This window comes from Prosopis cineraria, unplaced genomic scaffold (assembly GCF_029017545.1).
Source record: "Prosopis cineraria cultivar Desert tree isolate PC_DT_omini unplaced genomic scaffold, ASM2901754v1 PC2, whole genome shotgun sequence".
NCBI classification, from domain to species: Eukaryota; Viridiplantae; Streptophyta; class Magnoliopsida; order Fabales; family Fabaceae; genus Prosopis; species Prosopis cineraria.
In genome coordinates, this window is record NW_026555333.1 from 31,262,849 (window position 1) to 31,278,904 (window position 16,056).

The 16,056-nt window shown below is 28.7% G+C and overlaps 1 protein-coding gene across 1 annotated transcript; it reads right to left on the reverse strand.

The window, feature by feature from the left end:
• Nucleotides 1-11,592: 11,592 nt before the first annotated feature.
• On the reverse strand, nucleotides 11,593-14,690 carry LOC129303528 (putative 12-oxophytodienoate reductase 11). The gene is made up of 4 exons (XM_054942902.1): nucleotides 14,521-14,690; nucleotides 13,581-13,721; nucleotides 12,907-13,037; nucleotides 11,593-12,568 (listed from the first exon to the last, which is right to left on the reverse strand). The coding sequence occupies exons 1-4, from the start codon at nucleotides 14,640-14,642 to the stop codon at nucleotides 11,784-11,786; spliced, it is 1,179 nt and encodes a 392-aa protein (XP_054798877.1). The 5' UTR covers nucleotides 14,643-14,690; the 3' UTR covers nucleotides 11,593-11,783.
• Between the last annotated feature and the right edge of the window lie 1,366 nt (nucleotides 14,691-16,056).

The window sequence follows — 16,056 nt, forward strand, 5'->3', positions numbered from 1 at the left end:
TTTGTGAAAATGATGCACACCAGAAGTTCATCATTTTTACTGTCAAATAACAGTAGAAAATTCGAACTGGTGCACTGCGAACACATGACACAGATGAGAACCGAGCATGTGGCTATATGGGACATGCCATGACACATGTATTCCAACCTAATTTTATAGTTTTTAATGCATGCAATTTGTGTTATGAATGCTTATGGGTTGTGTCCACTGCACATTATTCAGATGAATTATCATTAATTTTTGGCAAAATTAGTCTTCAGCCCAAGCTTTTCAAATAAGGTCATTGATTAATATGGTTATTTAAATATGATAATTTAGTTAATCTTCTCCTGTATCTAAAGGATATAGGGGAAGGTTACACTACGGTGCATTGTCCATCACGCCGACAATGCATTATAGCATGATGCACAGACAGGGATGTTTCCCTCTATGCTGTCTGCCACAGTGGATAATGCATTACGTTGCAGCAAATTGTCTCTCTGGTTGAAAAACTTTCTTTTGCGTAATATTTTTAAGCATAATGTTTTTTCTATGCTTCCATTGTTTTATTTATTTAGTTTTAAACTATAGTTTGAGCTCAAATAATCTTTAAAAAGGATTTTTCTTGGGATCTCATTTTCTTTTCCTTTAAACTTGAATTATGATAACTATTTATAAGATTAATGTAATCTTGGTTATCATAACATTGTTCTATATTTGGTGTTGCATGTACTTGGTAATGTCAGTGATGACGTTACAAAACATCACACAAAGAAGCTAGAAGATTCTGCCATCCATTTCAAGCTTGAGAGCCATTAGCATTCACGCTTAAAACATCGCTAGTGAACCAAGAGGAAAATAGCTCGCTTCAATTCAAGCATGAACAGGTCCATTTCAAGGTTGAAACATCATCAACAGTTATAATCATTGTGCAACTACTATAAACAGTCATATTATGTCTCTAACACCTATTTCACTCTATGGGCTATAAATACAACACTCTAAACTTATTTTAATAAGGGATTAAGCTTAAAAATTATCAAGCTATGAAATTCATGTTTACATTACTCTTGTTTTATGAAAATCATTATTCTTAAGCCAATATCATTTATATCTTCATCATTTGAGTATTAGAGCTTCATTGTATTCATCATTACTCTTAGAGAAAGTATCAACTGAGTGATTTTCATATTCAAAATCATTATAAAGGTGAGGGAGAGATTTTCCTTATGATTAAGAGAGGTTGTTCTCTTGAGAAAAGAAGCTCACTGGTGGAGTGAGTTGCTGTAAAGGCTCACAAGTGTCCAAATTAAATTTGTGGTTGTACTGTGGTGGTAAGCACCCACTTAAGCTTGTGTTATAGTAAAAAAAATCTCAAGTAGTTGCTTAGAGATTGGATATAGGTTCAAGTGGTGGAGCTGAACTAGGATAAATCATAATTTACACTCTCTCTTCCCTTAACTCTTTATATTTCCAACAATCTTAGCTTCTACTATGTTTTATGTACAAAATTGAATTTGATATATCTACATGCTTATACTTAAACTTCCACTTAGAAATTGATTTCACACATGCTAAGCTTGTAAAAATTACTTTAACATTAATGCAATAAAAGTTTAGTACTTGAATTTTCTTAAATTTTACCTTACACAAAGTTTTGCTGAAAAGGTTTTAAAAGAATCAAAAATTTCATAAACACCCAATTCACCTCCCTCTTAAGTGTGTTGCCATATCTAACAATTCCTACTTGTAAACTTAAAAGTCTCTAAGGTTATCTGCAATGATTTTTGACTTTAGAATATCCATGCACTATTGTTAACTTTAAGATATCAAAAGCTTCTAGAAAAAAGTTTATAGATATTTTTGCACATAATGTTTGCTTGCTTTTTTCAATGATCACACTACTACAAAATATACTTTTTACACTAGTTAAAAATAACTTTTTATACCAGTTTTATAACTTTTGTAAAAACAATTGATGTAGTAACTAGTATAGAATATAAGATTAGTGTATAAAGTGCTCCAAAAAGGGGGAAAATGAAAGGCACTTTCTATGATGGTTATTTTACACAACTAATATAGAAAGTTGGACATTCTTATTTCATGCCACGTATGCACCATCTCATACTACATCATTGACACCTATTGCCTCATCACCACCCCACTATTATGTCACATATTTATTTCTTTTATGCAAAGGTTAAAATTTGAACCCATGACCTCCCACCTTTCAAACTTGAGGTCCTTTTTCTTTTTCGACTGAACTGAAATATACTTGCATTTATTATATAAAAAATTAGATATATGTTATATTATTCAAAAATAATATATGACTATTTATATCAAATGATATATTATTAAAATAATACACATATACTTTTGTTATGGGTAAAATGACAATTTAGCCCTTAATTTTTTTAAATACTATTTTAACAAATTATTTTGAATTTTCTATGCCAATTATTTTAAATACTTGGTGTAGAAAATCAATAATTTTTTGATTTTTATTTTTTCAAGAAATGGAAAAACATTCCATATTCCATACTAGTTATTTAAAATAATCAGTATAGAAAGTTCATCAATTTAATTTTTTTTATTTTTAAAGATAATATCAAACTTTCTACATCTATTCATAAGATAATCAGTGTAGAAAGTAAATTTTACACCGATTATCTATCAAACTAGTATAAAAAGTCAATAATTTTTCTTTTTAAAAAAATAGAAAAATATTTTACACTTTTTATTTAAACTAAATAGCATAAAAAGTCCATCAATTTTATTTTTTATTTGTTTAAATAATATCCTACTTTCTACACTGGTTCATATGGTAACCAGTGTAGAAAGTAATTTTTACACCAGTTATCAAAAGAACTAGTATAGAAAGTCAATAATTTTTTTAGTTTTTCTTTTTTAAAAATTGAAAAAAATTGCATGCCAATTTTTGTAAATAACCAATGCAAAAAGCCAATCAATTCAATTTTTTATTTTTAACAGATAATAGCAAACTTTCGACACTAATCCATAAGACAATAGGTGTAGAAAGTTAGAGAAAAGTCCACTTATTTGCAAAAAGGTCAACTGGAATACTTTTTATACCAATGTAAAAAGTGTTTTTTAGTTATGTCAACTTTAATGGATGTTAGTCAAATTTAATGAAATAAGAATTGTTGCATTCATCATAACAAGTTCATGAGTATTCTTGTACATTTGTTCACTTAAAGATATTAGGCACTATTGGAGAAAAAGTTGCCAATTATTTTTGCCCTTCAATCCTTTAGAGTTTTGTGCTTATCACCATCTCATTAGCAAAAAAGTTGATACTAGCCTTTTATTGTGTTTGTTAAAATAAAAAATTTTACAAGTTGTAAAAAAAATTAATTTTAAATCTCTAGACTGTCTTATGTGCTCATTAGGGGATCAGCACCATGGTGCTCATTATTCTTGTTGCAATTTGGATCATATAGATTTAAAGTTTTTTTATTTTTTATATTTATCAAAATAAAATTTATAAAAGTTATAATTTTTTTAAAGAATATGGTCATCGTCAATTTGATCCATATAGATTTAATCTACATGGTCTAATTTAATATTTAAATTTTTTATTAATTTTACATATATAATATAGAAACTCCAATTTAATATTAAACTTTATATAATTTTTATAATTAGCTATCCAAATGTATTTTGAATTCATTTTGACTATCCAAGTGTAGAGGATATTTTGGACATTATGGAATTAATATTTATTTTTTATATATATTTAGAAAACTAGTATGTGGCCTGTGCAATACATAGAGTGTGAAAAAATTAAAAAAATTAAACAAATAATAATTATTCATAATATAAGATGTTATTTGGTGAAAATAAATTTTCTAGTACCAGCTATTAACATTTACAGAGCACAAGCTAATTCCAAACTAGAATTTATAAATATCACAATAATGTTTCTTATTAACCTTTAAATAAAATAATTTGTGATGCACATGATATTTTAAGGTATACTTTTTGTAATTGTAATTATGATACAATTAAGATCAATTAAATTTAAATAAATATTTAAAATAAGTTTGAAAATGATAAGCCAATAATTAATCTTATATTGATTTAAAAAATTGAAAATGGTTCAAATTAAATTTACACCAAAAATTAATTTCATATTGATTTCTTTTTCACTAAATTTTATGAATGTTATTATATGTTATTTGTTTAAAAAGAACTTGCTATAAATGAAAAGAAATGAATATAAGGAACAAAAAATCATGGTCACCAAAAATAATTTAGAAATCTTGAATCTTTACTAATTTAAATACGTTCAACTATATTTATATGTTCTATACTAAGTTATTATTTTCCTTTTAATATTGGCTTTACTTCTTATGATACATCATTCAATTAAGAGCATGGGAATCAACTAATTAATATATATAAAATCACATACCATGATGAGAGATACCAAATGTCATCCAGAGTCAAATTATACTTGCACAATTTGAAGCATGTAAAATACGTTTCTTTCAAAACATTACATTCTTTTCACCTGTATATATAATAAAAACTTATGTTTAAATGACATTAATAGCAAAGATAAAAGTGGCATCACCTAAGGGAGAATGACAAAGAGGTTCTTTTTTAATTCAAGTTAGGTCCCAAGTGTCAAATGTCATGAATTTACAACTCAATCTCTCAATTTTGTAACTCTATTGTAATGAATTTGCAACTTGTATTCTAAATTTTAATAAAGAAGATATTTTTTTTATTCTTCAACTATGTTAAAATTTAAAAACAAGTTGTAAATTCATCACAATGTAGTTACAAAACTGAGAGATTAAGGTACAAATTTTTAAAGTTTAGCACTTAGAATCTAACTCAAATTAATTGATTCTTTTGGGATCTCTTTGTCATTCTCCCCATCACCTAATTTCCTCATGCTTGTTTTGGAAATGAAGTAATCACAATAATTCATCCATAGGAATACACAAAAGAGAAGAATATTATAATGCATTTAATCAAAATGGCTTAATTATAATGAAAAAGAGATAAGATTTTACTGGACAAAATAATAGAGTTAACTATCAAGGTTCAAGTAGATCTATAGCTTTTATTGTAGGACTTTCATTTGGATTATTCTTTGTCATTGTCGAAGTGATCAAGAACAATTCTCCGTATGTATGCCTTTGATCAGACACCAATGAGATGATAATTTTACAAGAATTTTTGTGAATGTAAGCGAGCAATCTAGAAAAAGGGAAGAACAAATGTGAGCATAAAAGTTACAATGGAAAAATGATTTTAGCAGTTTCAAGGTTTAACTTTAAATTTGAATTACAGGAAGACAGGAAAAATGGACAAAATATAGTGGGAGTGAAGATGTAGGGTGAGTTACCGAAAAACTCTTAGGTCAAATTTTAGTTTTTCACTCTTCCAGAGTTTTTGATTTCTTTTCAAAAAAAATATTTTTTCAAAATTTGATGCAAATATTTTACTTATTATTTTTAAACTAGAATTTTAAATTTCATTTTGTATACAAACAAAAATATGAATTTTATGTAGTATTTTTAAATTAAATGTGAAGTTATGAGTAAGTTAATAGGAAATTGAGATAGTGAGGAGATATTTGGGGTAAGGTAGTTTTATTTATTTCTAAAAGTTTAAAAATAAATAAAAAAATAGAATTAGGGACACATGTCATCGTTGTCATATACTGCGTGCATAATTTTCTTGTTATTTTTGAATTAAAAATTTGAAATTGTAAATAAATAAGTTAATGAAAAGTTGGGATAATTTATAAATATTTGGAAGGTGAGGTAGTTTTATTTATTTTTTTAAAATTGAAAAACAAACAAAGCAAATTAGAATCAATGGCACCGTTAGATGTTACTTGCGGTACATAATTTCCTTATTATTTTTAAATTAGAAACTTGAAAATGTAAATAAATAAGTTAATGGAAAGTTGGTATAATTTTTTCATTAATTTTAAAATTAGAATTTCAAATTTTATTTATTATTTGAAATTATAATTTTGAAATTATAAATATGTAAATAGAAATTTGAGATAATAGAGAGATGTTTGGAGATAAGATATTTTATCTATTTTAAAATTTTAAAATTATAAAATAAATGAAGTAAAATAGAATCAAAGACACGTGTTGTCATCAGATGTTGCTTGTAGTTTTACTTTTTTAGGAAGTTGAGATGATGAGAAAATCTTTAAAGGTAAAGTAGTTTTTATTTATTTTTTAAGGTTAAAAAAATAGAGCAAAATAAAATTAGGGACACTTGTCTTCGTTAGATGTTGATTACGATTATGCTCTTTTAGGTAGTTGAGATAATGAAGAGATATTTGAGGAAAAGATTGTTTTGTTTTAAAAAAATTAAAAATATAATATAATATAATATAATATAATAAGGGATATATCTCGTCATTAGATGTTGCTTACGATTCTATATATATACATGTGTGTGTGTATTATTTTGACAAATATAATATTGAAAATATTTACAAATCAATTGAATGGCAAGATCTTTTTTAGATAAAAGAAAGGGTTCAAATCAGCTTTAAGCTAATGATCACTTAATGTGAATGTCAACCATCAGTATTCACCTTGGATTTAGTACTCAAGAGCAGACTAGGAGCATAGTTGGGGAGGGTTTCTTTTCCTGTGTTTTGGTTTTTTTTGGCCCCTTGGTTCCTTTAATATGTACCTCATGACAAATAGGGTATATGTTAAGGTGAGAAGTTTTTAAGGAGAATTACATTGAAGTCCCACATAAAGAAATTAATTACTATAAGATCTATTGACAATTAAACTAAACTGTATTGATGATAGAACCAGTTGTTAATACAGTTTAGTTCAATTGTCAATGAACCTTCCAATAATTAATTTCCTTGTGTGGGACCTGATTGTAATTCTCCCAAGTTTTTTTCTCATCAAATATGAGAATTTTTAATCACCCATCCTGCCACACTACTTTTTCCTAGGCTCCTTTTACATTTTGAATATGACTTAGATATTTAGTATTATTATATATTTAATATATTTTTATCTAATCAAATCAAAACAAGTAGATTTTAATGTGTTAACAATATTAATAAGAAAATTTTGTTATTGAATAAATAACCTATAAATATTCACATGTCTTAATTTAATAGAAAATAAGCATCCTTAGATATAGGGATAATCTCATTTAGGGACTTGAAATAACTGCATGAAGGGCTCAAATATAACATCCTGAATTTCTAATCCTGCATTAATGATTGATTAGTGGATGAATTAGTGATTTAATATGGGATTAGGGTTCTGAGTGGTGAAGTGTTACATTGACTCATTGGGATATTATATGAGTAAAAGAGCAGAGTCCCGAAACAAAGCATGTGACCACACACCGCAGTAAGGGATAGATGTGCCACTGCACATGAAGCAAAAATTAGATTAATAAGGATGCGTCCAGCTCATGGAAACAGAAGGGAGAACATGAGAGAAGAGCTCAGACGTGGAGAAGAGCAACAGATGTGCAAGGGCAAGTATAATCAAGAGCAAGGACAGTATTTCTAACCTGTTACTTATTGAGTAAGTCACATGTTGCCTTAACCTTCGATTCTACCCTATCTTCTCTTAGTTTTAACTAGTGAGAAATTGAATTCAGGAGTTTTAAGGAGTTGATTTCTTACCCTGTAGTAATAGAAAGGTTCTTTAAAACTAAACTAGTGCTTTGCAACTAGTTGGAGTCGAAACGATAAAGCTTTGAAACTGTAGTCAAGAATTACCCTAATCTAGAGAGAGAGTAGTGAGAGAAAATTGGCTAGAAATGTTAAAGCTTGAAATGATGGGTAATTAGTGGTAAAGTGTGTAATCGAGTATGAAATGTAGTTATGATAGTGATTAGGTGCTTAAATGTGACATTTGGCACTTTTTGTCAATAGAGGAATTGACTCTGAATGCCAATTCTATGTTGATTCTAGTATGTGATGCACGAATTGTGAGAAAGGAGCTTGAATAAGGTTGTTTGAAACATAGGTAACGCTTTCTAGTAAATAGAAGGGTTGAGGTAAGCATATAATTTATTATGTTTATTAACTATTATAACTATATAAAAGTGAATTTATGAGTTTTATGCATGATTGTTATTGAAATGGTTTTAGCATGAACTTTGAATGAATTTGAAAATTTATTGATTTGAATGGATATATACATATATGATATAGAAGTATATATGTTGTGGAAATGTGTATAAGTAGTGGAAACTGTGAAAGAACATGATCATAGGGTTGGAAGTTCACCCAGGATATGTGAGCATGTGTGTGTGTGGAGATATATGAGTGACAAATTTATATGGTCAGGCTGGCACCATAGGACATCTGGTGCAGCATTATAGTAGAAATTACCATGGGAAATTCGGTACAGCATATTATGGGACTGTTACCATGGGACATCTGGGTAATCTGAAAACTCCCTAGTATCCAATAGGTTACGGTTAGGAGTCAACGATGCCTCTATCACAAGTGTGTGAAAAGGAAAAATCATAGTCTATAGGTGAGTTAGATTACCTTTGGCCAGGTGTTTCTAGCACCGAAAGTGTGCTCGGGTCGACAAGTGGTTAATTTAAGAGAGCCTATGGTTTCATATCGAGGAGCATTAGAAGTTCGATGGCTAGATAATCATGCTAGTGTGTATTTATGGGGAATTGTTTTGAAAAGATGATATTTCTTCATACTTTGATGTATATGTGATATTACTTTATTTTGTTACTTTGGCATGGTTATCTGTGGTAATAGACATTTCATGAACTATATTGGTTACTGGTATTTTTATCTCACCTATGGTTATTTACATTTTTTAGGCTCTGGTGCTAGTGGTTCGAAGGGAAAAAACATTGGCGGAGTTAAGATCGCTCACTAAGCCTTTGTAAGAATTTGGTATAACAAAATTGTTATTAGTAGTTGTAAATATGTATAAGTTGCCATAGGATTCAAACATATGCATATTATGGTGAATGTTGTGTTTTTTAATTTTGAGATCCCTAGTCCTTGTATATGTGTAAATAATGAAATGATTGGATGAGCTAGTGGAAGAAGGTATATGTGTGTGAATATGTGATATGTGTAGTGGTTGGGCAGTAATTTGGCCATGTTTGAGATTAAAGAAGTAAAAAGGTGATTTTGGCCTAAAGTGTAAAAGGGCGATTTATAGGCCAAATATTTGTATGTGTGATATATTATGTATGTGTGTGGTCTATCAGGTGTATATTATCCATTTGGACTTGGTCAATGCCCAAAAAGTGGCTAATGATAATATATTTCGAATTGAGACACTTAAATGGCAAAATTTTGGCAGAAAATGGTCAAAATACACTTGGGTGTTCAATTTTTGATAGAGATATTGGATTGAGTTGAAACCAGTGTCATTAGTTAGATTTTGAAACAAGCTTTGTGTAGGCACTTGAATCATTCCAATCGAACATCATAGGTGGAAATGATGTGCATGTGAATTTCACATCAAAAACTGTCATTTGACAGCAAATTTAGGTGTGTGCATCACAGTGCATGGACTCGCATGCCATAGTGCACAGCACAGGGCGAGCGACTATGGCCTCTGTGCCATATGCTGCAGCCCATGATGTAAAATTGTACTTTGTTTTCTTGTATGTACATGTTTCTTCTAGTATTCAGTACCCAAATACTTGTTGCTTCTGTTGTGTATGTATTTGTGTGTTAGGGTTTATAACTCGAATGAGTTATGAAATAATATTTCTGAAAATCTTTTATTGGAATCCCAATGCTTTCAATATTTACAAATTAAATGATTTTCAAGTAATTAGATTAATTGTAGTGGAGCGTGTGGTAATGTCAGTGATTACTATATAAATGTATATGTATATGTATGTGCATGTATGTTTGAATGTAGTAATTGCTAGATCTCTAGCACTGTGTGTGTGTATAAACATTCATATATTCCGCAAACTTAATATAATTCACAATCATAGAAAATTCACGACAACCCTCTTAGTTGTAAAGAAAATAAGAATGGCTCCATTTGTAACATTCATACTTTGCAAAAAACTACTTCAATTTCAAGTTATAAAACAACTTTGGAGATATTTTATAAGGCAATTTGATTAAAATTATGTTTCATTAATAATACTTTTTAAATATTATTCTTTAAGTAAAGAGAGAATTGAAATGATTGTAGTATAATGATTAAGTGTATAGATTTAAAATTATATTAATGGAATGGTATTTTTGAAAGTTTATGTATGTATGTATGTATGTATGTATTTGCCTTTTAAAAAATAAGTTTATAAAATGTCACTATTAAGCTTTATTGTATGTGTAATTTTATTTTAAATTGTTTTATAATTCAGGATTGAGGGAGCATGTCACAAGTGAAAAGAATAAGAATATCAACTTAATTTCTATAAACTGAAAATCTCCGCAAGTAAGGGATTGTGCTAGCTCAATAAGTGGGTTCAAGTTTGAGTCTTGAGTGTGCAACTATTTAAAACACTTGTTGAAAGAATTTTACCACCAATATAGTTTTGCCCACATCTATTCGTGAATAATGGATAATTGTATCAAAACAAGAAAAAAGCTCCATTTATAATTATCCTATTGGAATTGGTAATTTTAACATAATAAATTTGTTAATACACATTTAAAATTTATTTTTTAAAATTTCATTTAAGTTTTTAGGGACTTGAATTGAATTTTCATAAGGGAGAGAATTGAAATTAACTCCCTTTGCAAGTAATGTAACTGAAATTCTCCCTAAAATAATAAACAATTTTTAATGTGTTTGGATGTTTTATGAAAAAAATATTCATTGCTTAATAATTTATGAAATTATGTTATATCAAATTTTATTATAATTTCAAAAATATCTATTTGTTATCTAATAATTTTTAGATTTTATGATCTTTTTTCAAATATTTTCGGATTTTTTATCAACGTTGTTTCTCGACTCTTTCATTTGATTATTTTAGTAGCTTCTCAAAAATCAGGAATAAGTTCTTTTTGTAAATTATGATTAGTTTTTAGGGATTAATCAAAAATTTTAAAATTTATCAAGTGTTTTTTAAAAAAATAATTTTCATTTATTCTTTTGGTCAAAATAATTAATTTATTTACAATCATATTTTTATTTTAATGTATAAATTGTTTGTACTGATTTATATTTTTATTTTGAAAAAATAAATTACATAAAAAAAATAGTGTTCGAACATTACATTATATATCCGATTAATCTTATGAAAATTGGAAGTCTATTTGTATTTGCTTACTTCAAAATGAAGGACGAAGAAAAGAAAATTGTATGTTTTAAAAAATATCTTTAAAAACTATTTTTTTAATGTAAAAAGGTGCATAATAGCCTGATTTATTGCCAATCCTCCAGTGGGCAAGTAAAAGAACTATGGCCACACGAGGTTTTGAGTCTCTATGAATATATAAAACACTTTTAAAAGAGATTGGATCAAATATAATATTTCTAATATTTTCCTCTTAAGCTGCCCTCCTTTTGATTCCCGTTCAACTTTTGTTTTTTGTTTTGTTTTGTTTTGTTTTGTTTTTTGAATGGATTATTCAACATTAATTCACCCATTCACAAATACAATAGAAAGTTGGACAATCCTCAACTCAGTCTCCATTCAAATGATCCAAAAGTACAATAAAAATACTAGCACTTTTCTTTTTTGGACGACCAAACTAAAGCACATTTTTTTTATTTTAATTTTTGTGCGCATTCAACATCAGTCCAAATCATCATAGAAAACTACGGTTTACAAATAGAAAGCATTAAAAATATCTATCTCTATTGATCGGTATTAGAAAGAGGAAGAAAGGGATAATCTGTATAACCAACCACTGGATCATGCGCATAGAACGTGGTTCTATCCGGCTTATTAAGTGGAGCATCAAGACAAAACCTCAAAGGCAAATCTGGGTTGGCCAAATACAACCGACCATACGCAACTAAATCAGCACCACCATTGGCAATAACTTCATTCCCTTCATTCCTATTATACCCTCCTGCAACAATAAAAGTACCTCGAAACTCATCTCGAATAGGTCTCAGAGAGAAGCGAGTCTCATCGCATCGTTCTAATAATGTCACCATTCTTGGCTCAATCACATGGCAATACAAAATCCCATAATGGTTCAATGATTTAGCCATGTGAAGTCCCAGAGCTTGAGGGTCAGAGTCAATGCAATCGTTATATTCTGTGAAAGGTGAGAGCCTAATGCCGACCCTATGAGATCCAATTTCTTCAGAAACAGCTTTCACTACCTGAAGAGGGAAACGACAGCGGTTTTCTAAACCGCCACCATAAATGTCGTCTCGATCATTTACTTGGTCTCTGAGGAACTGATCTAGCAAGTAACCATTTGCAGCGTGTATCTCAACTCCATCAAAACCTGCTTCTATAGCGTTCTTGGCCGCAACTCTGAAGTCATCTGCAAGCTTTGGGATCTCATCGGTTCTGAGCCGACGTGGCGGTGAATGTTTAGAAACACTACGGCTTCCATCAGCTTGAATTTTGGGTCTTATTGGCTTGTCTGTGCATGATATTGGAGCCTCCCCATTAGGCTGATAATCTGTTCATCATTTTCAATCATTATATTTATCTCCTTTAACAAGCATAAACTTTTGTTGGTAAAAAACAAAAAAAAACAAGCATAAACTTTGTTTGTTAGTGTGTTGGGTCAAACTGGGTTTAGTACTTATCACTGCTCAGATTTTAATCTAGGCCAGATTGAATGAATTATCTTTTATTTTTGTTAAAATAAAATTAGAAAAATTTTAATGCTCTCTCCATTAAAAAATATAAGGTATTTTTAATTGAATCTCACCCTTTAATAAAGTAGTATTATTGGTCTTCAAACTAACCCCATATTTTCAAATAAGGGGGGGGGGGAGAGAGAGAGATACGAACTGTAGGTGGAGACTCTTCCAGCATGCCAAAGCTGGCAGAAAAATATGCCTCCTTTCTCATGAACAGCACTTACAATTGGTTTCCACGCTTCCACGTGCTCTCGTTTCCAAATTCCAGGGGTATTTGGGTACCTTGAATTGTATGATCACCAAAAAGGAAAAAAATGTATTTGTTACTTCAAAGAAGAAAATTTAGTTGTAGCACTATTTATAGTGTGGTGGGAGGCTATTATAGAAAGAGAAATTTCAATCATCATAAATTCATCTCATAATAAAGAGAATTATTGTGATGGAATATTCTACATTAGTGCAGAGATAAACTTTTTAAATTGTATTCAGTTAGGAATTAATTCGCAATTACTTCATGATTTTTTGTCAAACCTCATTAAATCAGAATATATCAATTAATACGATATAATTACCCACTTTCCATTAAGGGTGAATCTGTAATTCTAACAGCCTTTAATTACACTAATAACCATGATAAGAACAAGCTTTATTGGCGAAGAACTGCTTTTCCACATCGCATAGAAAATTACACTAGTCATATCTAATGTACCTACTTTTTTTTTTATTCAAAGACATAATAAGAATTTTGAAACTACTAAAGTACTTTTTTCCTGATCATTTTTTCTCAAAAAATAAAAAATTAAAGCTAAGAAAGGAAGCGTATACCCTTGTGCAGTTTCAGAGATCCCTGAGGCTTCAGTAATCAAAAAGCCTCCTTTGGTAGTTCTTTGAGAATAATATAAAGCAGCATGAGGCTGAGGAAAGAAGTTATATGACCTTGTTCTTGTTAATGGTGCCAACACTATTCTGTGTGCATGTATAATATAATCGGTGTTAGTCAACAATCATTATATAAGTTCTAATTAAATAATAATCAAGATCATAATAATCAAAATAAGATCTAACGAGCAAAGATTAATTACCATGACCAACACCAACTTTTATCTCCATGTATGATAGAATATTATAAAGTATCAACCAGCAAATCAAATTAGATGATCATGGAAGTCCAATACTACTCGATCTCACTTTGCTTTTCTTCTCATTAATTATCGTCTTCTATTTTTGAACAGCTGTTGTAATTAATCAAATTTAACAATTTAAGTTTTTTTTTAAAATGCCAACATCACACGGAAATTTAAATTGTTAAAATTTTACCTACACAGTTTATAACTGAGATAAAAAAAAATTAATTTATAACTTTTTTAATAATATTGTATAGCTGTGAACAGTGAAAGCCTAATTTTAATAGTTTAATTGTTTTTAACAATTATCTTGCAAAACAATTTAATCTGAACCATCCATTTGATTATTTAAGGGTGAATATGAGATGAGAAGAAGAAAATGAGAAAGGAGATGAGAAGAAGATCCGGACCATCAATTAAATCTCATCGCATGTATGGTAAGCAGAATTATAAAATATTAAACTTTGAATGATTTAGATTTGATACGAAGAACTTACAGATTCCCAGAAAAGAGATAAAAGGAAACTGGAATTGAAGTAAAACACCGTTTATTAGTACAAACTAAAGCTATATATATATGTTGCAATCGATTGTTTAGAGTAAAGAGATATATTAGAAAACGACATGACAAGTGAATAAACCTGTGCGATAGATTGAAAATCCCCATCTTGTATGGGATAAAGAGAGGTATGACTGATAAATTTGCATCATCATCCACAGCTTCAGCTTCGGCTAATTTGTTCTTCTCTTCCTTAGTATTCATTGTTTGCGTTGATGTTCTCCTCCACACAGCCCAACGAGAAATTGAAGATGATGCGCTTGTTGTTATGTTGAAGAGAGAGAGAGAGCCTTAATTATATAGACCTATGAGCATTTAATATTTTGATTCTAACTTTGAATTATATGCCTTTTTTTTAAGCTTTAATTATATATTCCCATGAGCATTTAATATTTTGATTCTAACTTTGAATTATATGCCTTTTTTATTCTAAAATCGAGAAGTTTGTTGCTTTTTATATTGCCTTGGAATTCGTGTCAATTTTTTTATCCTAAATTGGAAATCCTTTGTTGACATTCTATGATTACCTTCGAATTTTCCTCTGTTTTGTTATTATTATTATTATTTCATATATTTTTATTAAAAATAATCTTATTTGAGATGTAATTGAATGTTAAATGTGAATATTTCTTTTAGAATGTGCTAATAAGGGAGGGCATTAGCTAAATACATAATTTAATACTTCATCTAAAATTTTTACCAGACATCTCTAACTATGCATTACGAAAATAAGAAAAAAATGGTTAACTTATTAATATTGTTGAAAAATAAAATAAAATTTTAATTATAGCTCTATTTAAATAATTTTTTAAAATTTACATTACATTCTTTTTCATTATTAATGAATTTAAATATAAATAATAATAAAAAATATTATTAATGTACTTTATCAAGTGTCTTGTATTAATAACTAAATATTTTTTTTTTTGAATGCACTTTATAATAAAGACTTGAGGGAATATTTGCCTATAGTTTAAAAAAAATATTATTATTTAATACATACTTCTCTCATTATTATCCACACAATCCTCCACCATAAAAAAATCAAAATCAAAATCAAAATCAAAGCTTCAAATTAGATGTTTTGCAAGATGTGGCACCACTTCCAGCGTCATCATTTTAGCTGATGATGAAGGAGTCCACGTGTGGCTGTGTGAGTTGCTACACGGCTGCATTTTCTTGAATGGCAAGAAAAGATTCCTAACTCACTAAAATTAGAGCAAATTTTTAAAATTTAAAGGACGTTTATATATATATATTTACACTTAAATTTTATTTCTATAAAAATACTTATACCAGCAGTGGAATATGAACTCTATAACCTTGTAAATTATGAATCGAATTTCTAATGATATAGTTATTTATTAATAATTGTTATATATAAAGACTTCAACTATATAGCTATTTGTTATTTATGAAATATATAGCATTAAAATATATAACAATTAAAAATGGCTATATATTAGCATAAAATAACTGTTTTTTTATAATTTATTTTCCAATATTGTTGATTTAATTACTACATTTCGTTTCTTATATTTTACTTTGGCGTTGCATGCATGTGAGTCCAGTTAGTAGTTAGTAAAATTAAGTTTATTTGTTAATTATATTTTTCATA